At 45.2% G+C, this 26,588-nt stretch overlaps 1 protein-coding gene across 1 annotated transcript; it reads right to left on the bottom strand.

The window, feature by feature from the left end:
- Positions 1-222: 222 nt before the first annotated feature.
- On the bottom strand, positions 223-26,582 carry HEYL (hes related family bHLH transcription factor with YRPW motif-like). The gene is made up of 5 exons (XM_027864697.1): positions 26,425-26,582; positions 17,482-17,548; positions 11,652-11,735; positions 7,049-7,130; positions 223-1,806 (listed from the first exon to the last, which is right to left on the bottom strand). The coding sequence occupies exons 1-5, from the start codon at positions 26,499-26,501 to the stop codon at positions 1,145-1,147; spliced, it is 972 nt and encodes a 323-aa protein (XP_027720498.1). The 5' UTR covers positions 26,502-26,582; the 3' UTR covers positions 223-1,144.
- Positions 26,583-26,588: the final 6 nt, after the last annotated feature.

Raw genomic sequence — 26,588 nt, 5'->3', positions numbered from 1 at the left:
GGGCCATGCAAAGGGTTGACTTTGTCATGGATCCACAGAAAAGGATGACCAGCTGGGGTAAGAATAATGACTAGTATTAATACATACAGCGCTGTAAGGTTCACAAAGCACTTTACATACGTTAACTCATTTGATCCTCACAACAACCCTGGGAGATAGGTACTGTTATCATTTCCATTTTACAGATGAGGAAACTGATGCCCAGAAAAGTTAAGGGACTTGCCCATGGTCACAGCTAGTAAGAAGGGTTTGAATTTAGGCCTTTCTGGCTCCAAGTCCAGCACTCTATGGACCTTGCCAACTAGCTGCCATGGAGCCATCTAGGCGGGGTAGCCTTCCCCTGGGAACTATGTCACTCCAGGGAATTTCTCTGAAGGGGAAGTTGGTGTGGGGTGTTGGGGTGAATCAATGTTCAACAAGGGGCATTCATAGAAGAGGAACAGGTACTGAAGCCATGGGATGGAGACCTAGTGGTCTCTGATCAAGGTCCTGATGAGGGTTCTTCAATAAAGCTCAAGGAACCTCATTTTTCTGTCCAGTGTTCACGGTGCCCAGGCCATCTTCACATATCAGCATCACCTATAGGGGTCGCCACAATTCCCTACACCTAGAGGATACTGGTAAGGTTTGCGTTTACTTGTCAATTACACAGTGAAATACACCCACAGTCCTCACAGAAGTCAAGACATAGCATGATAAGCTCTGGAGCTGAAAGGCATGGGAGAGCATCTAGTCCCCTCCTCCATTCTGAAGAGGCTACATCTAAGGCCCAGAGAGAAGGGATTTTCCCAGGGTCACTCAGTCAGGAAGGAGAGCCAGGAGCTGAAGCCAAGTCGTCTGGCTTCGGAGCCAAGGCTCATTCTGATATACCAGGCAGCCAGTTTCACAGTCATTAGTAAAACTGAAATGGAGAAGGGGAAATAGATGAAGCCTGGGAGCAGAAAGGATAACATGAAGATGGGGAATGGAGAGGCTACTGGGAGAGGCAGGGAGAGACTGGGTGAGGAGGGAGGCTGGGATGGTGATGGAAGAATGAGCCCTTTACATCATGACGTCATCCAGGGGGAAAGTCAGGCTGGCTGGGGCCACGGTCCCCAGGAGCCGGACGCAGTGTGTGTTCTCTGGCATCTGGCAGGGAATCACCTCAGAAAGCCCCGACCTCGGTAGTCCAGGAGCGGCAGAGTCTGGCAGGGCCAACCCTACCTGTCGGCCCCTGAGCGGATGGGCTCAGAGCAGGGGGAGATGTGTAGGCAGGAGGGATTGGGACACCAGTGGAGGGAGAGCAGGAGGAGGAGAGCAGGACTGCAGCAATGTGGCTGTTTCTGGATGCCGCACCACCCACAGGGATCGAGGCAGGGCTAGCCGGCCTTCCTGCAGGGCGGGCCCTACGTGGGGATGCTGGCACCCGATGACTCAGAAAGCTCTTCCGGGCTGGCAGGATGGCACCAGAAATTCGGTGGAGAGGGGCCGTTCGGAGCATAGGGATGGAGTATGCCAGAGAGGAGGCAGTCACGAGTGCCAGACCCGGGCTGGGCCCTTGCTGGGGGACTGGAAGCTGGCTCGAGGCTGCCGAGGAGGTGTGGGGGAATGCCCAGGGCCAAGCCGGGCAAGGCAGGAAGGTGGCAGTCCCCGGCGAGGGCGCCATCTCAGCAATGTAGTTGTGCAGGTGAGAAAGAAGGCGGAGCCGGATGGGCTCGGCGCTGCTCTGGCCCTCCAGGATCCCGAGGTATCTCCCAACCTCAGTGAGGCACTCTCGAAAGCCAATGCTTCTATAATCCACTGCCAGGGCACAGGCGTCGAAGAGGCCTGAGGGACAAACGGCACAGGAAATATCAGACACCGAGGGGCTCCCAGGACACCTATTCACTACACTCAGCCCTTCACCAAAACCGCCCGAATAGCCTGGGAACCGGCTGGTTCCGGCTGGATGATGACTCCACTATAATAGTTGCCCAAGTTTTCAAAGGCCTGAAACACGACCGAATAAAGCCCAGCTTCCCACTATCCAGCATAAAAATAACTCTGCCTGGGAAGGCGCGTTTGCTTCTCATCAGCTTCCATTTGCTTTTCGGCCGCAAGAACATAATTATGACTTACAGCTGCCGCCGAAGCCTGAGAGTCTCACAGAATCGTAGATTTGGGACCGGAAGGGGCCGTTTTGTTGTTCGGTCACGTCTGATGACTCTTCTTGACCCCGTTTGGGGTTTTCTTGGCAAAGGTACCAGAGTAGTTTGCCATTGCCTTCTCCCGATCATTTTACAGATGAGGAAATTGAGGCAAACAGGGTGAGGTGACTTGCCCAGGGTCACACAGCTAGTAAATGTCTGAGGCCATATTTGAACTCAGGTTTTCCTGACTCCAGGCCCAGCGCTCTGTGCATTGAGCCAATAACTTTAGTCCTGGGTAAAGCTGAGAGAGTTCACATTGGAGGGCCTCAGTGAAGTGCAGCTTCCTTCCCCCATTGCTGAGTTCTTCCAGTCACCTCATTTTGAGGAAGAGGCCGGTGAAGTCATGCTTTACTCTCCAGACTTCGCTGCCATGTTTCAGCCACTTTTCCCTTGGGCCCTGCAGCCTCTTCTCCTACTGGTGAGCTCCTCTCAATGTTTTTGAGGAAGGTTCCAGACCACTCATCCTTCATTCTCCAGACTTCACCACCTCTTTTCATGGATTCCAACCATCAACTATTTCTCTGTCTCAACCTTCCTTCTCTCCCCTACATACATTTGCACAGACTTTTTAGTCCATAAAGGAACCTCCTCCTTCATTCCCATGCCTTTAGGCTCTTTTTTGAGTGTTGTCTTCTCCTATATGAATGTCAACACTGGGCTTGGAATCAGGAAGACTCATGAAGATGAATTCAAATCCAGCCTCAGACACTTACCAACTGTGTGACCCTGGGCAAGTCACTTAACACTGCTTGCCTCAGCTCCTCATCTGTAAAATGAGCTGGAGAAGGAAATGGCAAGCCACCAAAAAAAGACCCCAAATGGGGTCATGGGGAGTTGGATACGACTGAACGACAACATGAAGTACTCTCAGGCAAGGACAATGTCTTTGCTTTTCTATAATTACCCACAGCTTGTACTTAGACCCTGAAATGAAAAGTCCACAAGGAGTCACTTCCAGGCCTGGGTGGATATGAAATATTAAATAGCGTAATGGACAACACACTCAACTTGGAGTCAAAAGACCTGAGTCCAAATCCCAGCTCTACCATTTCCTAGTCATATGACCTTGGGCAAGTCACTTCCCTTCTGCTTCCTCATCTGTAAAATGGGCATGAAAATATCTGCCCCCTCCCCACCCCTCCCCCAATAGGGTAGCTGTGATGATCCAATGAGAAACCATCTGGAAATCATTCAGCAGCCATAAAGTACCAAACCAGTATGAACTGTAACTATTAATAATGTAGAAGGTGTTCAGTCTATGGTTCATTGACTAATCTTTCCCAAAGCCAGAGTGACTTTTTTTCATCTCAAGGGAAGAAAAGTCCCTTCGAGCTCTAGCTTTATGATGCTGGTATCCCCGGGGCAAGGGGCCCAGTCCTGGCACAGAAATCAGAGTCACAGGGGAGGTCAGAAGCACTGAGGCGTGGTGGGACCTGATGGGTTCCCACCAGGTCAAGGGCAGTCAAGGGCCAGGAAGTCATGTTTCCAGCTCCCTTCTTTGGCTCTGACTGAGAATTCTTTACTGCCAGCTACTCAGAAAGGAAGATCAGTGGTACCCAGACACCTGTCCTAATTCAAGGCCAAGCCAGCCAAGAGCAACTGGGTTTCTATAGGATAACAGCAAATGGTTAACATTTATGTGGCACCTACTATATGCCTGGCACTGTCCTAAGTGCTTTATAAACATTATCTCATTTGACCCTCATGACGACCTTGGGAAGTAGGTGCTATTATTTCCCCCGTTTTACAGATGAGGAAACTGAGGCAAACTGCGGTTAAGTGACTTGCTTAGGATCATACAGCTAGTAAGCGTCTGAGGCTGGATTCGTACTCAGGTCTTCCTGCCTCTAGGACTAGTGCTCTATCTGCGTTCAATGCCTGGTACCAAGCGTCTCATTTATAAGGTGGTTTTCATAAATCAAAGGGGCCCAGATTTCTCTAATCCTGATTCATTCACGATGCGGGAAAAGGAGCCCTGGATTTGGAGGTGGAGGATTGAGTTCAGATCCCAGCTCGGATACTTGCTACCTTTGTGACTTTAGGCAGATCCCTTCTCTTCTCTGTGCCTCGTTTTTCCCAACTGTAAAATATGATTGAGGGGAGGGGGAGGATTGGATGAAATGACTGCCCCCTCAGACATTTACTAGTTCTGTGACTCTGGGCAAGCCTCTTAACCTCTCTGTGCTTCAGTTTCCTCACCTGTAAAAGGAGAGTGTTGGACTGTGCGTTCTCTCAAGTTCCTTCTAACTCTAAATCTACAACCTTATTACCTCCGTGGTCCTGTCTAGTTGTGTCTTTTCTGAGTCGATGAATCCTAGAATTGGAGTTGGAAGAAACATCAGAGGGCCCCTGGTCCAGCCCATTCATCAACATCATCCAGAGTAGAAGTATGATGTGGAGTCAGGGAAGACCCGAGTTCAAATCTTTTTTTTAAATTTTTTATTTTTTTTAGTGAGGTGATTGGGGTTAAGTGACTTGCCCAGGGTCACACAGCTAGTAAGTGTCAAGTGTCAGAGGCCAGATTTCTGACTTCAAACCTTGCCAGTGCCAGAGGCACTATGTGACCCGGGCAAGTCACTTACCCTCTCTTAGCCTCAGTTCTTTCACCTGTAAAATGGACATAATAACAGCACCTTTCTCACTGGACTGCTATGAGATATTTTATGTCAAACACTTTGCAAATGTTAAAGCCTCTATAGAAATGTTGAATATTATTCATGGAGTGTCCCAGGGGACAAATCTCACTGATTCATTTGACTCTTTTGAGGCTCTGGGGATTGGCTATCTATTCTGTGATCAATCAGGACACGTCACAGATCTTAGCTACGGCCCCCACGTGAGAGGCTGACCTCTGAGTCAAGGCACCAGAAAATGAGGTCCTGATCTAGCCGACGGGGTGAGAGTCACCTTTTAAGAACAAACACAGGCATCTCCCTTGAGCGCTCAGCCTCTCCTGCTGGGTCAAACTGAAGAAGACGTTTCTGAGCAGATATAAGGAAGAGACAACATTGTACAGTGGAGAGAGCCCTGGCCTGGGATGGCGGCAGAAGACTGAGGTTCAAATCCATACTCTGACATTGACCACCTCTGGGCAGTTCATTCAACCCTTTGAGCCTCAGTTTCACCCTCTGTAAAGTGGGGGTAGTAATTATACTCAACAGATAGGGTTGAGATAACATGCGTAAAATGCTTTATACATCTTTAAGCACTGTGTAACTGTGAGTTGTTATTGTTCTTTGGCTGAATCTCTGTGACTGGGACTCTTCTTATCTGTTTTCTGAACAACAGAAGTCCCTTCATGTCCACAGTGATAGCCTTCCCTACCCTCCTTCTTCCTTCTCTCTAGAGCTGACATATACTCACATATGTGGTAGAATGTGAGGGGGTTACAGGATTTAGTGCTGGAAAGAACCACGGAAATCATTTTAGTCCAACTCTAATTTTACAGAGGAGTAAACTGAGGCCCAGAGGCATCACACGGGTCATAGGTATCAGAGCCAGGAAATGATTCCAGGTCCTCTGATCCAAACCTGGTGTTCTTTACATGGAACCATGTTGTGTCCCTGGATACAAAGCTCTCCTGCCCATTGCTCTACCACAGTGCCCAGGATTTCTATGAGCAGAGATTTATTCCTCTGACTTAAGTCATTGATGTCTCTCAGACATCCCCCCTCAATAAACTCCAGTGGTTCCCTACTGCCTTCAGGATCAAATACAAAATGCTGTGTTTGGCATTCAAAGCCCCCCTTAACCTAGGGCCCCTCCCACCTTTCCAGCCTTCTTACACCTGACTCCCCAGCACATGCTCTTCCATCCAGGGACACTGGGCTCCTGGCTGTTCCATGAACAGGACACCCCACCTCTGGCTCTGGTCATTCTCTTGGCTGTCCCCCATGCCTAGAATACTCTCCCTCTTCTTCTCTGCCTTTTGACCTCCCCAGCTTCCTTTAAGTCCCAACTAAAATCCCACCTTCTACAGGAAACCTTCCCCAGCCCTTCTTAATTCCAGTGCCTTCCCTCTGTTAATTCCCATCTATCCTGTATATACCTTGCTTTGTATATACTTACTTGCATGTTGTCTCCCCCCCATTAGATTGTAAGCTTCTTGAGGGCAGGGACTACCTTTTGCCTCTTTGCATCCTCAATGCTTAGCACAGTGCCTGGCACACAGTAGGTGTTTCATGTAAGTTAAATAAAATGTTTATTGATTGATTGATTAAGTGAACTAGTATATTAGAGATTAGAGAGCCCATCACTCAGCAAGGCCCCAGGATAGGAGCTCAGCCTTTTTTTTGTGTCATGGACAGTCTGGTGAAGCCTCTGGGACCGTTTCTCAGAATCATGTTCTTCAATGAATACAATAACATTCATAGGATGACAAAGGAAGCCAATTATATTAAAATGTAGTTCTCAAAATATTAAAAAAAAAGTTCATAGACTAGATTGTGGTTTAAAAAGGTAGGGAAAGCTAGACAGCTGATCAGGGCACCAGGCAGCCAGTTGGAGCAGCACCATGCTCTCTTGGAATAGAGGAAGCTGGCAGGGGGTAGAGGTTATCATGGAGTTTATCTGGAAGGGTCCTTAGAAAGATCCAGTCCAACTTCTTAATTTGACAAGTGAGGAAACTGAGGCCCAAAGAGTTTAAGTGACTTTCCTTAGCTCACACAGGTAGAGAGTAGCAGCACTGGAATTGGAACTCAGGTCTTACAACTTTCTAAATGCATAGTGTTCTTTTCAGGACACCACATGGCCTCAGAGGACAGTGGTTGTTTTACTAGAAGGGAGAGGAAGTGATGGCAGGATGAAATAGGGAGGGAGACACATAGTTTGGCCCTTGCTTATTTCCGCCTCAGTCCCTTGGGAAGAAGGTCTTCTCTTACCAGACCCTCCGGTGGCACGGAGCATTTTCAAATGGTCCACTGTCATCTGCAGGATTTCTGCTTTCTCCAGTTTGGAGGAGCCCTGTGGGGAAGAGAGAGGGAAGAGGGTGGAGTTCAGGTCTTCAGGAGTGGGAAAAGGCAGCAAGCCCTGCTACTGGGCTGTCAGGACCCTGGGGGGACGATCAATCATTAGGCACCTGTTATTGCTAGGCACTGTCCTACGTGTCCAGGGTACAAAGACAGAGATGAAACACTCATTGTCCTCAAAGAACTTAAATTAATCGTGGAAATTGTGTGTGTGTGTGTGTGTGTGTGTGTGTGTGTGTGTGTGTGTGTGTGTGTGTGTGTGCAATAGGAGTTTGAGAACTGACTGGCACCCTGAGATTTTTTTCTCCGAAGGACAAGAGAGAGTACCCATGGGGAGAGGGTGTACCACAGTGTGGAAGGCTGCAGAGAGGTCAAGAGGAGGAGGATTGACAGATGGTCATTGGATTTGGGAGCTGAGAGACCATTCGTAACTATGGAGACAGCAGTTTGTTGAACGATAAGGTCAGAAGCCAGATTGTAGAGGGCTGAGGAAAAAACGAGGAGAGGACGTGTAGGTTAGTAGAAACAGGTTTTTCTAGGAGTTTGCCTGTAAAAAGGAGGAGAGTTATGGGATCATAATTTGAGGTGATGCTAGGGTTCAAGTGAGGGCTTTTTAAGGCTGGGAGGGACTTGAACATGTTCAGAGGCATCTGATAGAGAGAAATTAAGGTTTGGAGAGAAAGGTAATCTACCAGAGGGGATGGGAGAAGAGGACATCAAGAACCCACGTTGGTTTTGGCAAGGAAAGAGGACTTCTTTTCATCACGAGGAGATGGGCTTTTGAGATGGAGAGTAAGGAAGGAGAGGGCTCACAGTTAAGTGGCCTTTATTTTCCCAGGAAAGAATAAGGCAAGGACCTCAGCTGGGAGGGGCAGGCGTTGGGGTGGTGTAAGGGGCTTGAGGAGGGAAGGGAAAGTTTAGAATAGCCTCCCTGGGAAGTACAATAGAAAATCAATTAGGGAGGGGTGGGAGGATTGCCTTGCTTGGGTGAGGGTCCAGTTGAGATGAGATCACATCAGTCTATAGTGCACCCAGTGAGCAGAACAGCTACTCCCCCGGTACAATTCCGTTCGGCATGTGAGTGGAACAAAGAGGGCAGATGCTGACCCCAGGATTTGGCAAGACATGAGAGGTGAAAGGGGAAAGGGATTTAAAAGTGTATGTGAGGGTGAGGGGGTGAAGAAATAAGCATTTATATAGTGCCTACTATGTGCGGCTAGATGGCCCAGGGGATGGAGCACTGGGCCTACAGTCAGGAAGACCTGAGTTCAAATCCAGGGTCAGACATTTACTAACTTTGTGACCCTGGGCAAGTCACTTAACCTTTGTTTGCTTTGATCCATTGGATAAGGAAATGGCTCTAGAATCTTTGCCAAGAAAACCCCATGGAGAAGATGCCCACAGGGTGACGAAGAGTTGAATGTGACTAAACAACAACTATGTGCTTAGCAGCACTGTGCTGAGTACTTTACAAATATCTCATTTTATCTTCCAACAACCTTGTGTAATAGGTGCTGTTATTGTCCTCATTTTTCACTTGAGGAAACTGAGGCAAACAGGGATTAAATAACTTGCCCAGGAACACACACCTAGTAAGTGTCTGAGGCTGGATTTGAACTCAGGACTTCCTGACTCTAGGCCTGGTGCTCTATCCACTGCACCAACAGCTGCCTCTGAGGTCACTGTCACACTGAACAAGTCAGCTACAGGGTCAAGAGTGATAAGGAGGAAAAGGAAGCCTAGCGTACAGGGGAAGGTGTGGGAGGGTTCTGAGAGGTGGAGAGCAGACCACTCTGGGTCCTTTCCAAGAGAATTCACAGTTTAAGGAGCAGGCAAACAGCATGGTGGAATGAGAAACATACTCCTGGCTTGGAATCAGAAAGTGTAGGACCCACCCTTGGATACTTAGAAACTGAGTGACTTTGAGAAGGTCCCCTAACTCCTTTTAGCTTCAGTCTCCCCACCTATAAAATTTTTGAGGGCCTGCTGACTTCATTAGCCTGTTGGGTGTATGGAAATGACATGTATGATATGTATGATATGGTAAGTATGGATATAATCATGGCCTAACTTGTAGAGTACTTTACAGTGGTCAGGCTGCTTTTACTCACATCATTTCATTTGATTCTCACATCAACTTGGATGATTCATACTGTGGTGCAAAGAACACTGGACTTGGAGCCAGGAGACCAGAGTTCAAATCTCACCGGTGACACTTTACCAGCTATGCAAGACCGGGCAGGCTACTGATTCTCTTGTGAGCCTCAGTTTCCTTTTCTATACAACTGCAATAATGATATCTGCAAGCCCTACCTCACAGGGCTGTTATGGGGAAAGTGTTTAGAATTAAAGTGCTATAGAATTTATGAGTTATCATAATTATTATTGGTAGCTAGGTGGTGTAGTGGATAGAATGCCAAGCCTGGAGTCAGGAAGACTTGAGTTCAAATCCAACTTTAGATACTTACTAGTTGTGTGACCCTGGGCAAGTCACGTAACCCTGTTTGCCTCAGTTTCCTCATCTGTAAAATGAGCTGGAGAAGGTGATGGCAAACCACTCCAGTATCTCTGCCAAGAAAACCCCAGATGGGGTCATGGAGAGTTGGACACCACTGAAATGACTGAACAACAAAATCGGGAAGACCTGAGTTCAAATACAGCCTCAAACACTTACTACCTGTAGGACCCTGGGCAAGTCACTTATATTTGCCTCAGTTTCCTCATCTGTAAAATGAGCTGGAGAAGGAAATGGCAAACCACTCCAATGTCTTTGCCAAGAAAACCCCAAATGGTGTTATAAAGAGTCAGATGTGACTGAAAACAAACAAATAATTATTATTATACAGGTTTATATGTCACATTTACCAAATCTAAAGTGAATGAAAGCTGGATGATTGAATAAGGACCCCAAAGGTGCCAACAAATTAGAATAAGAAGCAAATCTAACAAGACAGAATGCTAATAGGGATAAATGTAAAGCCCTGCACTGTCAAAACACCAAATTCTGAAGTAGGAGACAGGAGAGACACACGTAGAGAATATTTCATTCAAAAAGAACCTGGGGAGACTCAGTGGATTTTAGGTTCCATAGGAGTCAATAAGGACATGGCAGGAAAAGTAACCCAATCTTAGCCATGTTACTGGAGATGAGGATGTCCTTTCATCCTCTGCTCTAGTCAGACCGTGTTTGGAATGTTCTGTTCTGTTCTGTTCTGTTCCAGGGCCAAATGTTAGAAAGCGCTACTGACAAAGGGAGTGTGTCCAAAGCAGGGCAAACCTGGATGGTGAGGAGGCTCAGCATTGGACCGAATGAAGGTCAGTCGTTTGAAGGAAGGAGGTCAGGGTAGTTGGCCTAAGAAAAGAGATGGGGGAGGGAGGCAGGGAGACAAGATAGCAAGTCTTCAAGTGTCTCCAGAGCTATAGTATGGAAGAGGGATTGGCTTTATTCTGCTTAGCCCCAAAGGTCAGAATTAGGAGCAGTGGGTGGAAGTTATAAAGAGGCATATTTAGGCTCAAATGTAAGGGAGACATTCCTAACCCTTGGAGCTGTCCAACAAAGCAGTGGAGTGCCTGGGGAGATAAGGCGCTCCTCCCCACTGGGACCATTCAAGCATTGGATGGGGAATGTGGCAGAAGGGTTTTGGACGTCTGGCTGGGAACTGGACTGAGTGTCTTCCAATTCGGATTTTGTTAAAAACAACCATGTTGCAGGGGGGCAAAACGATTTCCTTTCCCTTTTAAAAGATAAGGAAACTGAGGCTTAGCGGTCTAAATTTTGCCCAGGACGTTGGAAGTCATTGAAGGTTTTTGAACAGGGGACTCATATGCTTTAGGAAGATGAATCTGGCAGCCTGGGCAGGACTGAGATTAATAGGAGAGAGACTGGTGTTGTTTGTCTTTCGCTCCTGAAGAGGACCAATGACATCAGGAGGGTGATGGCTTGTAAGTGAATTGGGATTTAAGTGAGGCAGGGCTGTGCAAAATCATCAACCTCACTCTCTCCTCTAGAATCGTGGGAGTCCAGTGTTAAGATGCAGATCAGGACTACTGGTGATCGCTCGGATGCAGTGGGAGACCTTGGTTTTTTAAGCTTTCCCAGGTCTCAGTTTGTCTGAGACAGCGCCCATTCAATAATTTAAGACTAGGTAAGGATTGAAGTAAAAGATGGTCTAAAAATTCACAAAAGAATCAATCCGGGAGGGGAAGACCTTCAGAGTTTCTGGCCAGAACAGAAACAAGTGCTATTTACTGGGAGACTGGTCAGGTATGAAATGAAGATAGCACCTTCTCCATCACCCTCTCCAGTAGCCTGGACTTCCCAGCATTTGAATTGTGAAATGGGTCCAGCCCAAATGGACATTCACACAGGAGAAATCCACCAAAATGGACTCCTCTTTGACCCCTGAAAATGGCACTGTGCTCTCCTACCTCACTGGGAAACCCGAAAATGCCTCTTCTCCCCCTCTCCCTCCAGTAGACATCCAACCCACCATCCTCTGGGGACACCCTTCTTTACCTGCTTCTCAAAGGCTGTAGGGACCAGACGACGAAGCTCAGACAAGCTGCTGTTGATACGATCCCGTCGCCTTTTCTCAATGATCTAGAGGGGAGACAATCACATCAGACACACAGCAAGCCCTGTCCCAAGCTGCCCTCCCCAGCTCCAGTCACCCCTGAGGCAGAACTTCTCATCTGGGGGATCTCAAAGAGCCTCCCTCCCATCGGGCCTAAGTAAAGTCCAAATTCCGTGGACAAGAATTTAAATAAGCTGGGGCCAGCCTCCTTTTCCAGCTTTGTCTTCTTCTCCTCTCCTTTATGCATTTGATGCTCCAGTCAAAATGGATATATTTCTATCCCCAAACATGTAATGTGCTCTCCCACCTCCACACTTTTGCTTATCCTTGTGCCTGGAACGCCTTCTCTCCCCTTCTTCACCTGTTAATGCTCAGCCAAACTGGATTCCTTTTTGTCCCCTGAGAATAGCACTATATTCTCCTTCCTCTGTATTTTCACTCAGGCTATCCCCTGAACCTGGAATATTCCTCCTCACCTTCTTCATCTGTTACATTTGTGCCCTACTTTTAGAGCCCAAATCAAATACAAGCACCTCCTCCAGGATGTCTTCTTTGATCTCTACCCTCCATCCATAGTTTCTTCCTCCTCAGGTTACATATCTCTAATGCATTTGTAGTGCAATGCTGTGTATTAATTTTAGCTGTGTTTTTGTCTCATTTTCCCTAATAATAAGTGAGTTCCCTGAAGGCTTGGGTCTCTCTCGGGACTGATCACAGTGCTTTGCCCACAGTGGCTGCTTAATAAATATTTGTTGAATGACTGAAGGATTGTACAGTGGCATGGTAGTGACCAAGATCAGATACAAAAATGGCTGCATGTTTCCAGGATGAGGACATGGGGCGGGGCCATAAAACCCAAGGATTCTGACATCTAGCTAGACATTCCTCCCAGAACCTATAGATTTTTTCACTGGATGTGAGAAGACCCCAGGGGAGGGGTGTGGGAAGGAGGGAAGAGAAGGGAGAAGATGAGAGGAATAATAGAAATAATGATCCTCCTCAGTTTAAAAAAAATGCCTTTCAGATTCATGATCTATGAAAATCCTCACAAAAGGCCCAGGAAGGACCCTGGGCAGAGTGGATGGGACAGACAATGCAGCCAAACCTCCCAGATAGAAACTAGTCCAACGTGGTGGTCGGTGGTGGATGGAGGAATCACGGTGTTTCTGGCCCCTTACGAGCTGCCCGTAGATAATACATTGAAGCAGGAGAACCAAGGTGGCCCCTGCTGGTACATGTGAAAATGGTCCCTTAAACCCGATGGAGCAGTAGAAGCCAGGGGGATGAGGGACAGGAAGGAATCAGTGGGGAGTTTACAGTCAGGAAGCAAAATGATTGCAGGGTCTGAGTCCCTAAGGGTTCCTTCTGTGTGTACCCAGTTATTGGCTTTCTTCCCTTCTTGGAAAGAGGAATCAGCAGGCTGTGTCTCACATGTTCCCTGGCAAATCTGGCCAGGTGGCCTTGAGCTCTGGACTATGGAGTGTTATACTGCTAAGGAATTGGTCTGCGATGAATCTGGTTGTAGGGTCAGTGAAACCAGTGTCTCTGATATTCAGAAACTCTTTCTTTTCCCTGAGGATGGGTCTGAGTTAGAGGGCATGACCTGATATTGTGGACTATTACCCCCCACCCCCAACATCAGGGATTGTAATTTTCAGTATACAGATGGGGAAACTGAGGCTCAGAGAGGTTAAATGACTTAGTCACTAAAGTCACACAGCTAGTCAGTAAGTGGTAGAACCCAGGTCTCTGACATCCAGTCCAGAGATTTTTCTACTATACTATGCTACAACCTGAAGAGAAAGATGGTTGGGATACCACTGGCAGCTCATGGTCCTCAGCAATAATAATAATAACAACAATAATATTTGTATAAAACTTTAAGGTTTGCAGGGACAGCGAAGTGGTGCAGTGCATAGAGCACCAGGCCTGGAGTCAGGCAGGAAGACTCATCTTCCTGAGTTCAAATCTGGCCTCAGAAACTAGCAATGTGACCTTGGGCAAGTCACTTAACCTTTTTGCCTCAGTTTCCTCATCTGTAAAATGAGCTGGAGAAAGAAATGGCAAACCAGTATCTCTACCAAGAAAGCTCCAAAGGGAGTCATGAAGATTTTTGGACACCGCTGAACCGACTCAACAACAAAACAAACAGGGTTTGCAAAGCACTTTACAAACATTATCTCATTTTATCCTCACAACAATCCTGGGAGGTAGGTGCTATTATTTATTATTATTATTATTATTATTATTATATATAAAATTATTATATATCATATTATTTATCATTATTATTTCCATTTTATGGATGAGGAAATGGAGGCAGATAGCAGTAAGTGACTTACCCAGGGTCACCCAGCTAGTAAATTATATGAGGGAGTATTTGAACTCAGGTCTTCCTGACTCCAGGTCCAATGCTGTCTGTCCATGGTACCACCTAGCTGCCTTTAAGCTAGCAAGATTACCAACCGTGAAGGAGGGGTTAGAGGAGAGGGAAGGGGGCATCCCACCCCACTGAGACCACTCTCTGGATCTGGTGCCATGAAAGAGCGTGTGATGTAAAAACCAAATGAGCACCCACATGTAAGGCATGTTGCAAACCTTGAGTTATTCTACAAATGTTGATTATTATAACAATGATTATTACTATATTAATCAAGAGATCTAGTCTCAGCTCTGCCATCTACCAGATGCTGTGATCTCCAGCCAATCACTTAACTCAGATTGCCCTACTGTAAAATGGGTTGTTGTAAGGATCAGATGAGAGAATATATGTGAAAATGCTTTATAAACTCTAAGGCCTGAGAGTGTGGAATACACAGAAATAGGTATTATTATCCTGTGGGCCAGAAGATGAGAGAGGCAGCACAGAGAGCAGGCTTTGAAGCCAAAAGGACCTGGGTTTGAATCCAGCCTCTGACACATACTGGCTATGTGACCCTGGGCAAGTCCCTTGACTGTTCCATGTTCCAGGCAACTCTCAAAGCTACAGAGAAGGTGGGAACCTGTGTTGGTGGAGAGAGCGTCCTCACTCGGGAATTCTTTATACTATTTACAGACTCGTATTTTTTAAAACTCCTTGTTAATTTCTTAAGAAATAATATTTCGGGGCAGCTAGGTGGCGCATTGGATAGAATACTGGCCCTAAAGTCAGGAGGACCTGAGTTCAAATCCGGCCTCAGACCAAACACTTGACACTAGCTGTGTGACCCTGGGCAAGTCACTTAACCCCTACTACCTAAAAATAATAATAATATTTCTCCAACCAGAAACCTTTTACAGAATTTCTTCCTTTAGGAAAGTGAGAACGAAAGCTAAGGCCTTCCTTTGAAATGAAATAAGAGTGATAATCAAGTTAACTTCTGTATAGCTAGCTCATGGCCTCCCCACCCCCTAAAGTGACAGGAGCCTTGGCCAGAGGTTAAGCTATTGATCAGGGTGGAAACTTTTCCATCCTTGAAAGGAGTGTGGCTCAGGGAGGAAGTCTGCTGGCTGTCCTGACTTCCTTCTAGTCTCCACTAATGTCCCACCATCTGCAAGAAGCCTTTCCCAGTCCTTAATATTAGTCCCTTTCCTCTGATGGAACCCTCCCCCCCCCCAATTTATCATGTCTCTATTTTGTTTGGGCAGCTGGGTGACAGTTGATAGAGCACTGGGCCTGGAGTCGGGAAGACTCCTCTTTTTGAGTTCAATTCTGGCCATAGACTCTTAATAGCTGGGTGACCCTGGGCAAGTCACTTAACCCTATTTGCCTCAGTTTCCTCCTCTGTAAAATGAGCTAGAGAGGGAAAGAGCAAACCATGCCAGTATCTTGACCAAGAAAACCCCAAATGGGTCAAGAAGAGTCAGACGTGATTGAACAGACGACTGAACAAATTTTGTTTATACATAATTATTTATATGTTGTCTCCCCCATTAGACTGTGAGTTCCTTGAAAGCAGGCACTGGGTTTTTTTTTGTTTTTGTTTTTTTTTTGCCTTCCTATGTATCCCCAGCACTTAGCACAGTGCCTGGCACATAGAAGATGCTTGATAAATGCTTATTATCTTACCGGGTTGTCCTGGAATGTTAATCTCTAACTGTATTTTAACATATTATGATCTTTCCCTTGTTCAAGATTCATTTAAATGTTACTTCAAATTGTTTTGGGGGTACAATTATGTCTAAAAGCATGGGGAACCATGCCAGTCTGGATATCTAGCTCCAGGATAAAAATTGCTTGTATATAAGTTAATGTTTAATTCAATAAAATTGTTTCTGGCAGACTTGAGCATGAATCACAGAGCCTATAATTAATATTTTTTCTTTGACACACTGAAATCACAGATCTAGTTCCTATCCTTGACAGAAGATGAGGTTGAGGTCAGGATTACCTAGGACCCGGTCATTGCTACGGTTGCATGTAACCAAAGTGTTAGAGCTGGGGCAGCAGTGCTGTGGGACAGATGGGCCAAAGCTGATGAGGATGACTCCCCAAAAAGCCCCATACTCTCTTCTTCTACAAAGCTGTCTATGGGAAGCAGACATAATCAGAGAGAGAGCCCAGGTCCCAGAGTAGATTTTCACAAATCAGAAGGACATGTCCCATCTGTTTCCTGGGTGAGACCAATATATAATAACCATGTTTTCTTGAGAACTGGTCACACACTCACCACCAGAAAATTGGTCCGTGGTTTATCCAAGCCACAGGGTGGGTGAGAGTAGAGTCCCTTGAATTCTGAGGCCCCCTCTCCTTCCTTTAGGGCATGTCTGTACACTTGGGGCAGCTAGGTGGTGCCACGGTGCACAGAGTGCCAGGCCTGGAGTCAGGAAGACTCATCTTCCTGAGTTCAAATCTGACCTTAGACACTAGCTGTATTATCCTGAGCAAGTCACTTGTTTGCCTCAGTTCCCCACGTGTAAAATGATCTGGAGAAGGGAGTGGCAAACCACTCCAGTATCTTTTCCAAGAATACCCCAAATGGGGTCATGAAGAGTTGGACATGACTAAAATGACTGAACAACAACAAAAGCACATTTAGGTCTAAACCCTGGACATCAGGTATTATCATCCTCACTTTACAGATGGGGAAACTGAGGCTCAGGCTAAGTGACTTAATGGTTTCTGCTGGCCCATTTTACTGCGGTGGTAAGACTGCATTTTGGAAAGGGAAGAGAGCAAATGAGCGATGTGAAATGCCTTGCAAACTTCAACGTGCTCTAGAAATGTCAGTCATCATCATCATCATCATCCGTCATCACCTAGCTCCAAATCCTATGATTCAATCAGTCAACAAGCATTCATTAAACACCTACTGTATGCTAGTGATCCTGTAACCTTCTGAGCCCTTTCCAATTCAGTCAGGCATGCTTGTATCAGAAGTCCAGGGTCCCTGACACAGTGGCCAAAAGAATTTAGGCAATTAATCAACCAATCAAGCTTTTATTAAGCACCCACTGCATGCCACGTACTGTGCCAGGTACTGGGATGCAAAGACAAAATGAAATAAGCTTTGCCTTCCAGCAGCGTGTCTTGTACGGTGATGTAGGCAGATGCTCCAAGGTAAACCTCTCCCCTTCCTCCAATTAAAGCCCCCTCCCCCTGTCGCTGCCTATGATTAAAGCCTTGGCAGCACAGACCTGGGTAATAAGTTAGTGAATAAATTTTAAATAAATATTTAGTAAATTATTTAAATATATAAATAGTAAGGAGCGGTAAATCAGAGCCTTCTGAGGAATCTAGGGTTGCCCGGGGGCCTCAGCCAACACTCAGAGAAGTTTCAGAGGACCACTCACCCCTCTCCTTTTCTTCCTGGCTTGCATCTGCGACGTGGTGGTGGGGGAGTGAGCTCCGGAGATTTGGCTGGAGGAAAGAGAGACAGGTTAATGTGATGGAGTGTTCATTCGGAGCACGGCTAGCTCTCAGCACCACGTGGCCTCATTAGAAGGGAGGGCCCGGCTGTAAGTGGTTCTCATTATTTCTCCCAGCTTAGTGAAATCCTTTCAAAGGAGGCCACAGTGATGTGAGAGCGGCCGGGGAGGGCGACTGACTCCCCGGCCTCTCCCTCCTCTCCTCCCCAGCCAGCTCATCAGATCTCAACAGTCTCAGATCAGACATATTTCTTCTCCAGCAAGTCTTCCCACTAACCCTCAGAGTCCAACTTCAAAAGCAAAAAGCCCTGGAAAGGGCTGCTCATTGTCTCCTTCACAAAGAAGGCCACGTGGTTTTGACAGCTGCCCTTAGGCCCTGAGCCTTCAGGATTTGTCTGATGGTGCTGGTAGCTGGAGGGGGGCAGGGAGAGGAGGTGTGTGTGTGTGTGTGTGTGTGTGTGTGTGTGCGCGCGCGTGCGCTCATGCATGCGTGCGCTCATGTATGTGTGTGCTCCCAAGCCTGTTTTTGCTTTTTTTTTCTTTTTTTAATCCAGAGTTGTGGCAAAGAGGCTAGGCAGAGGCAAAGAACCTGCATCCTGGAGGCCGCATATGGCCCTCTAGGTCCTCAAGTGTCACCCTTTGACTGAATCCAAACTTCACAGAACAAATCCCCTTAATAAAAGGATTTGTTCTGTGAAACTTGAACTCAGTCAAAAGGCCGCACTTGAGGACCTAGAGGACCACGTGCAGCCGGATTTCCTGGCATTCAGGCCTTCTCCTGAGAAAAGAGAGGTAGTAATGGAATACCATTGTGCTGGAAGAAATTATGAAAGAGATGGCTTCGGAGAAACCTGAGAAAATATTTATGAACTGATGCAGATTGAAGTGAGCAGAACCAGGAGAACAATTTCTATAGTAACAACAACATTGTAACAATAAACAGCTTTGAAAGACTTTAGGAATTCTAGCTCTATGTCCAGTGGTGATTCTAGACTTTGGATGATGAAGCATGCTACCCACCTCCTGGCATAGGGGTGATGGCCTAGAGGTGCGTAATGAGACATATGTTTTTGGACAAATGCAATGTGGGAATTTGTTTTGCCTGACTGAATATATTTGTTACAAGGGTTTTCTTTTGCTTTCTTTCTTTTTATTTTTTTTTTAAACATAGTGGAGAGGTGAGAGGGAGAGAAAATAGATATTTGTTCATTAAAAAATTAAATTAAATTTTAAAAATATTTCTATACATAAAGGAAAGAAAGAAGAAAGAGAAAGAAAGAAAGAAAGAGAAATAAAAAAAGCTTTGCAATACAGCTGAAAGAGAGCTGATCTTGGTGGCCAGAGACTTGATTCCAATATTTCCTGTGTGACCTTGAGTCACTCCACCCTCTCTGGGCCTCAGTCTCCTTATCTGTAAGATGGAGATAATAATACACTACCAGGGTTGTTGTAAGGAATGTGCCATGGAAGCCAGACAACATGAAATAAATTGGAGCTGTTAGCATAATCCTTTTTCTGATTATTATTGTAGAGAAGTAGCTTAGAGAGGTGGAAAGGGTACTGGCCTTATAGAGTCAAGAGACCTAGGCTCAGATCCCAGGTCTGATACTCATGAGCAGAGTGATCACAAGCAAGTTATACTCCTTCCTGAGTCTTAGATTCCTCAATTATAAAATAGGGATAAAAATTGTATCTGACTTCTGAAAGAAACCCTTGAAACATTATAGAAATGGGGAGTTATCACTGTTATTGAGCTAATAAGAATAATGTTAGTTGATATTTCTAGAGTTCTTTAAACTTGGCAAGGCAATATATATATATGTATATGTATATGCATGTGTGTCTATATGTGTATATATATATGTATATGTATATGTATATGCATGTGTGTCTATATGTGTATATATACGTGTATATTATATATATATATGTATATTATATATATATATATATATATATATATATATATATGGATGGATGGATGAAGAGAGAGAGAGAGAGAGATTGTGGAGCCTGATATGAACCTGTGAAGTCTGAGCTCCCATGAATCCATTTGACAGATGAGAAAACTGAGGTTGTCAGCTCTAAATGGCTGTGAGGAGCTCAGTGAAGTCATTGGCAAAGGGCTTCAGGCTTCTGTAACCTGAGCCAGGAGTGGGAGTGAAGTGAGAGAGTTAGGGGGTGAACCCCAGGAGATGCATGCCAGAGCCTGGCCTTTTCCTCCTCCTTGTACCCTGGATGTCACTCGTGGTGGGCGGTGCTCTTCCTCCTTGGCGACCAGTCCTTGCAGAGGCCGCTGGGCTCCCTATAAGCCTCAGCTAGCCAGGGCCACGGGGGACAAGAGGACTCCTGCTTCTCATGTGGGTTTGGCCTAACTCTACCTCTGGGCTTCTGGGATTTCACCATGAACCTCACTTCTTTCTGAGACTCAGGTTCCAAGTTCCATTAGTTCCACAGCCCCCTGTTTCAATGGAAGCTCCTTGGCCAAGAAGGGATTGTTTCATTCCTTGCCCTTGTATCTCAGCCCCTGGAGGCGTGGTAGGTGCCCGACAAATGACTGATTTGGGGGCAACTACCTGGCGCAATGGATAGAACACCACCTCTGGAGTCAGGAGGACCCGAGGTTAAATCTGGCCTCAGACACTTGATATTTACTAGCTGGGTGACCCTGAGCAGGTCACTTAACCCCAACTGCCTCGCCAAAAAACAACAAAAGACAAATGCCTGATTCATTGATTGAGCACAATCTTCCTCCTTCCTGTCCTGGGCAACACCCGCCTGGCACCCAGAGAGAGGGACCTTGGACCTGGTCAGAGGTGCTACTTGTGGAATTTGGGGTATCGTAATTATAACTGCTCTTCCATGTTATCCTCTGTAGATGTGAGCTCCACTAGGGCAAACCAAGCGCAGGATTCTCTCTGCATTCACCAGGTGCCTTAAATGTGTTGGTTTTATTTGCATTTTTTTCTTTATCTATCTATCCATCTATCTATTTATTTATTTATTTGCATTGAAACCTTATGAAATAGTAGTTCTGATTTATAGAAGGCTTTATATTGCCAAGTGCTTTACATACATTAACTAATTTGATCCTCACAATAACTCTTCTTGGGTGGGTGCTGTTATTATTGCCATTTTACAGATGAGAAAACTGAAGCTCAGTTTTAAGTGACTAACTCAGGATCCCACAGCTAATAAATGTCTGGGGTAAAACTTGAACCCAGGTATTTCTTATGCCAAGTTTGGCACACTAGCAGCCACTTAGACTACACAGTCCTTGGTCAAAGCCTTCCCAGCTTGGAAGAGCCTACCAGAGCTTGTGCGCCACTGACCAAGCCTTTAGGACCATAGGGTTCCCTCCTTTGCATACCAGGCTGAGGTGTCAGAGGAGGGGATCAGTGGAAGGGAGAGATTCACATCCAGGGTATTCTTATGTGCTGTATTGATCAACCAGTAAACTCTTTTGTAAGCATCCATTGTATGGCAGTTAGGTGGCACAGTGGATAGAGTGCTGGACCTGGAGTCAGGAATACTCAACTTCCCGAGTTGAAATCTGGCCTCAGACACTTGCTAGCTGTGTTACCTTGGGCAAGTCACTTCACCCTGTTTGCCTCAGTTTCCTCATCTGTAAAATGAGCTGGAGAAGGAAATGGCAAAGCAGACCAGTTCTTTGCCAATAAAACCCCAAATGGGGTCACAAAGAGTCAGACATGACTGAAAACAACTGAACAACAAATTACATGGCAGGTACTAAACTAGGCACTGAAAATACCAAGACAAAAGTGACATATGTTAGGTTGCTCTACAACAGGAGTTCTTAATCTTTTGTGTGTCATCCTTTAACAGTCTGGGGAAGTCCAGGGATCCCTTCTGAGGATAGCGTTTTTAAATGCATAAAATAATATAAAGATGATAACAAGGGAAACCAATTCTATTGAAATACAGTGATCAAAAATATACTTTTTAAAAAGCAAGTTCAGAAACCTTTGCTCTAGAATACTACACATACTTAACTTTCTCATCATGGCACAGAAGAATTGGTAGGCTATTCATGGAATGTTCTTTCCACCCCTTACCATGCCCAGACATAAATTCCTCATCCTTGGCATGAGGAAAGGAAGATTTTTATCTGGTTCAGGATTCTTCTCTTTCCCTTTCCCCCAGGGAATTCTTAGGGAATGGTGATGAAAACATTTAGCCCCTTTATTGACATAGTTCTCTGGTGCAGGCTAGAGGGTCCCTGGGGAATGGCTCTTTCTCTGATCCCTGGAAGGACAGGCCTGGGCTCTGAGTTGTCCAGGAATAGCAGATCAGGTTAGAAACCAACCACTTTCATCTTGTGGGCAAAGAAAGAGGGCCTTAACATCTTTGAGCCTCCATTTCCTGGACTGTAAAAAGAACTTAAAAACCTCTTCAGTTCCATTCTAGTTATAAATTTATAATCTTACAGAAGAAATGGAGATTCACAGACTTTATGTGAGCTAATTGCTCCAAATCACACAGTTTCATGCTCTATAAAACAGCCCCTTACAAATTCCAGAGTCTCTCAATGACAACAATGATAATGATGATAATTGCTGCGATCTTAATCATCCTTTATAGTTTCCAAAGCACTTTTCTCACATCTAGCCTGTGAGAAAGGAGGGCATATATAATTATCTCAGTTTTACTTAGAAGGAAACTGAGGGTTAGAAGGGTCCAGTAACTGGTCCATGATCACACAGCTAGGAGGGAGCAAAGCTGAGACTTGAACCCAGATCTTTTGACTCCCAGGTCACTGTTCTTTCCACTTTGGGGCTTTTTCTCTGAGCTCATTAGCTTTTGTGATCTCTGAGACTATAAATGTTTGTAATATTTAAAGCAAGAAGAGACCTAAGACATCATTTACATGAGGGGTTCTCCACCTTCTTTGTGCCATGGACCCCTTGGGCAGTCTGTGAAACCTATGGGACCCTTCTCAGAATAATGTTTTTAAGTGCAAAAAATGGATTCAGAAGGAAGTCAATTATATTGAAACACAGTTATCAATATATTTTTTTAAAAAGGTCATAGGTCTCAGATTAAGAACACTTGATCTGGGGTTTATAGATTCCTTAATTTTACCAATTAAATTCACGAATGAGCAACCTCTTAATTTTACCGTTAGAACTGTCCAAAAAGAGATAATAGACAATGAGCTCCTTGTCACTGGAGGTATTCAATAGAGGTTAGACAGACATTTATTGGGAATGTTGTAGTGGGGGATTAGTGAATTACAGCGAGTTGGAATAAGACAGCTTTGGTGTATCTTCCAACTCTGGGAGTCTATTATTGCATGAAACTGAGGCCCAGAGAATAAAGCAACTTTCTTATGGTTATAAAGCTCGTAAGTAGTAGCGGTGGTGGTAGTAGTAGTAGTAGTGGGAGAGTAGTAACGACCCCCATTTATACATACATACATACATACAGATATATATATGTATATATATATAAAATGCACACAGCTATGTGACTCAGTGAATAGAGCACTGAACCTAGAGTCAAGGAAGACCTGAGTTCCAAACCAGCCTCACATACTTACTAGCTGTGTGATCCTGAGCAAGTCGTTTAACTTCTGTCTGCCTCAGTTTCCTTATCTATAAAATGGGGATAACAGCACCTACTTCGCAGGGTTGTGGTGAGGATCAAATAAGTTAATATTTTTAAAGTACTCTGCTATATAAAATATTAACTATTATCAAATGGTGCTTTAAGATTTGCATAGCATTTGCTATGCAATATGCAATATGAATATAAATATGAACCAAAAATGAATTTATTAAATACAAAAAGTGGAAAGGTGAATCTATCCCATCCTCCTCCTCCTTCTCCTCTATCACATTCTGCTTTCCAATGTCAAATGCTAACAATTCAGAAGGGTCTGTCCCCTATATTCAGCACAGATAATGGAGAGGTGATGACATAACATTATGGCAAGTGATGGAGTTACCATAGCCCCCCACCCCTTTAGAAGGACAGTATTGCTAATTAGAAAACAACTCCTTGTTCCTTCTCATAGAAATATTCCGCCATTCTGCCTCATGTGGCACAGAGCCCTGGACTTGTAATCCACAAGGTCTGGGTTCGTATCCTGTCCAGAACATTTGCTCCCAGCTCTAAGCAAGTCCCCTCAGCCTCAACTCCCTCATCTGTAAAATGGTGAGGTAGCGCCCAGAATGCCTGCTATATAGGGCTGTTGTGAGGCACAAATGAGATGGGCTGTGCAAACTTTGTGAACCGTAGAAATGTTAGCTGTTATTCCAATACTCAAAGACATTCTCCTAGGTTAGAAAATTACAGAATGAACATCAAAGTCAACTGACTGGAGATGCAGCATGCATCCAGACAACACCTGAGTGGTATCATTAGGTATCTGGATGGGTCCCTCCCAGCCCTGACAGTCAATTTTTTAAGGTCCTTCCCAACTCTGACATTCTATGTTCTTAGGTCCCTCCCAGTTCTAACATTCTGTTCTATTCTCAGATCCCTTTCAAGTCTGACATCCTGAATTCTGTTCTAAGGCTTCTTCTGATACTCTGTGTTCTTAGGTTCTTTAGCTTTGACTGTCTGTATTCTAAAGTCTCTCTAACATTCTGTGCTCTGTCTTCTGTTCTAAGGATTCTTCCAGTTCTGATATTCCATGTTCTTAGATTCTTTCTAGCGTTAACATTGTGTATCCTGGGATCTCTTCCAGTTCTGATTTTCTATGAGTCTATGAAATGAAGCGTGTTGGGCAGTTGGCACTAGACGTCAAATTTTCCTTTCTGACCACACACATCTCAGGTTGAATGTCTGTATCCCCTGATGAGAACATGCCAGCTGACAGCAACAGCAGTGACCTGGACGTTTTCTCTGGGGCAATGGGAAGCCAGTCTGGGCTTTGCCATAACTAATCTACAATGTGCCTAATCCTCTTGGGAAAAACTGAGAATTGACTGGATGTCAATTAGTGCCTTGAGCAAATTGCATGAAGCTTTTCCATAGCTTTGTCAAATGACAGAAAATATCTCAACACTGAAAGAGGGGAAAGCAGGATGGCACGGTGGAAGGAGTCTTGGACCTGGGAGATAGGAACTTGAACTCCAGTTGGATGTCACTAATCAACCGCATCAGGCCAAATCCTTTCCCCTCTATGGGACCCCTTACACTTCTTCAGTTGTAAAAGGAGGAGTTAGACCGAATGATGTCCAAGGTCCTTTCCTCCAAATCATCCAAAACCCAGTGAATGCTGGGGATTCACCCATCTTTAAAAGTTTTCCAAACTCGGATACTGAGGGTCAGCACTTTTACGTCTTGAGTATTTCAGATTCGAATGGCATGTTATGTTCTATGTTCTTATCAGTCTATGTTCTAAGGTCCCTTCCAGCTCTGACATCCTATGTTCTGAAGTCTTTTCTAGCTCTGATGTTCTATATTCTAGAGTGCTTTCTAGCTCTGATATTTTAAGTTATTTGTTGGAACACAGCATTTGATAACATTCCATATTCTAAGGTCCCCTCCTGCTCATTCTATGAATCCATAAAAGTATTTTCATTTTTTCTTAAGACCCACAGAGGAGAATATTTTTTTTTTTTGTAAATGGTCTAACTTTATCACTTCTAAGGAAGAATATTCACCAAACCTTGACAATAAGCAAGGGCAAAACTGGGACTCCTTCCTTTATGGTGAAAGAAACAAAACAAAACAAAACAGAGAACATACTCCAACTTCATCAAAGAGGTCATTAAGACGCTCCAATCCTATATAACTTGATTTCCACTTGAGGGATAGATGAGTAGGAAGGTAAATAAGAGACAGAGGCACAGAACTCGAGTCAGAGACAGATAGAGACAGAAACAGAGACATGGGCACAGAGAGAGAGAAAGGAGAGAGGGGGTAGAGAGAGACAGACAGAAAGAGCCAGATAGCACCAAAAAGCCATAGCCAGAGTGAGACAGAGACAGAAAAAAGAAGAGAGACAGGGAGTGATTTAATTTTATATTTGGGATCAATTTCTATGTCTCTCAATCCCTTCCATTTAATTACTAGTGTGTTTCAAGAATTTAACACTAGAATATCATTCTTATTAATGAAAAAAATCACTATTTTACAAGAAAACTAGAGGCAGGAAGAATTTCAGGGACTTGTCTAAGGTTACTTAATAAGGATAAAAATGAAGACAGGTCATCGTGGGTCCTGCATTCCCAGCCCAATGGGCTCCCCTCTGGGTGAAGCCGCCTCTCACTGGGCCAGGATGTCCAGTGGCTGGCTCAGAGCTGATAGAACCCAACTGCCCCCACCCAGAACATAGTAATAATCAGCCAGGGCTTTAGGAGTAAAGTCTCCATTTACATGAATAGAAAGGCTATAAGGAAGCTAGTCTTCCAAAGCCTAGTTCAGGCTCTGCCATTGACAAACTTGGCCAAGCAAGTCTCTATCCCTTCTCTGAGCCTCAATTTCCCCTTCTGGAAAGTGGGGGAAGGAATTAGACTAGATCACTAAAGGAACCCTCCAGATTACTATTTTGTGAGTCACTTCTGTCTGGGCCTTGGTTTCCTCATCTGTTAAAAAAAAGGGTGGGGGGAGACAACAAAATGACTTCTGAGGTCCTTCCCAGACCTAAAATCGAATGAGGTGGGTGTCATCCTGTTCTATGCCGAGGGTACTGAGAAATTGGAGAGCCGGGTATCCTTCTTACCAGGACTCAGTGTAAAGGAGGAGGGTAAGGCCTGGAGGGGGGGCGGTGTCTATTTCTCAGATTAGTTGGGTTTAAGATGGAAATAGCAAGGTGCCCTTAAAGGCTGGGCGGTCTCTTCCCATGGATCTCCCTGCACCTCGCACCCATCCCAAGGACCCGGCCGAGTCTCTTACCTGTATTCCTCTTTGCCCACGTCTATGGTTCCATCAGACTCGGTGTCCGATGGGCTGTCTTCACCCAACCTCTTCATGGCCAGCAGCCACAAATCTGACACCTGAGGAGGTGTGTGCGTGTGTGTGTGTGTGTGTGTGTGTGTGTGTGTGTGTGTGTGTGTGTG

Source organism: Vombatus ursinus, unplaced genomic scaffold, assembly GCF_900497805.2.
Source record: "Vombatus ursinus unplaced genomic scaffold, bare-nosed wombat genome assembly UNPS02014775.1, whole genome shotgun sequence".
NCBI lineage: Eukaryota > Metazoa > Chordata > Mammalia > Diprotodontia > Vombatidae > Vombatus > Vombatus ursinus.
This window is presented reverse-complemented; position numbering and strand designations above follow the sequence as displayed.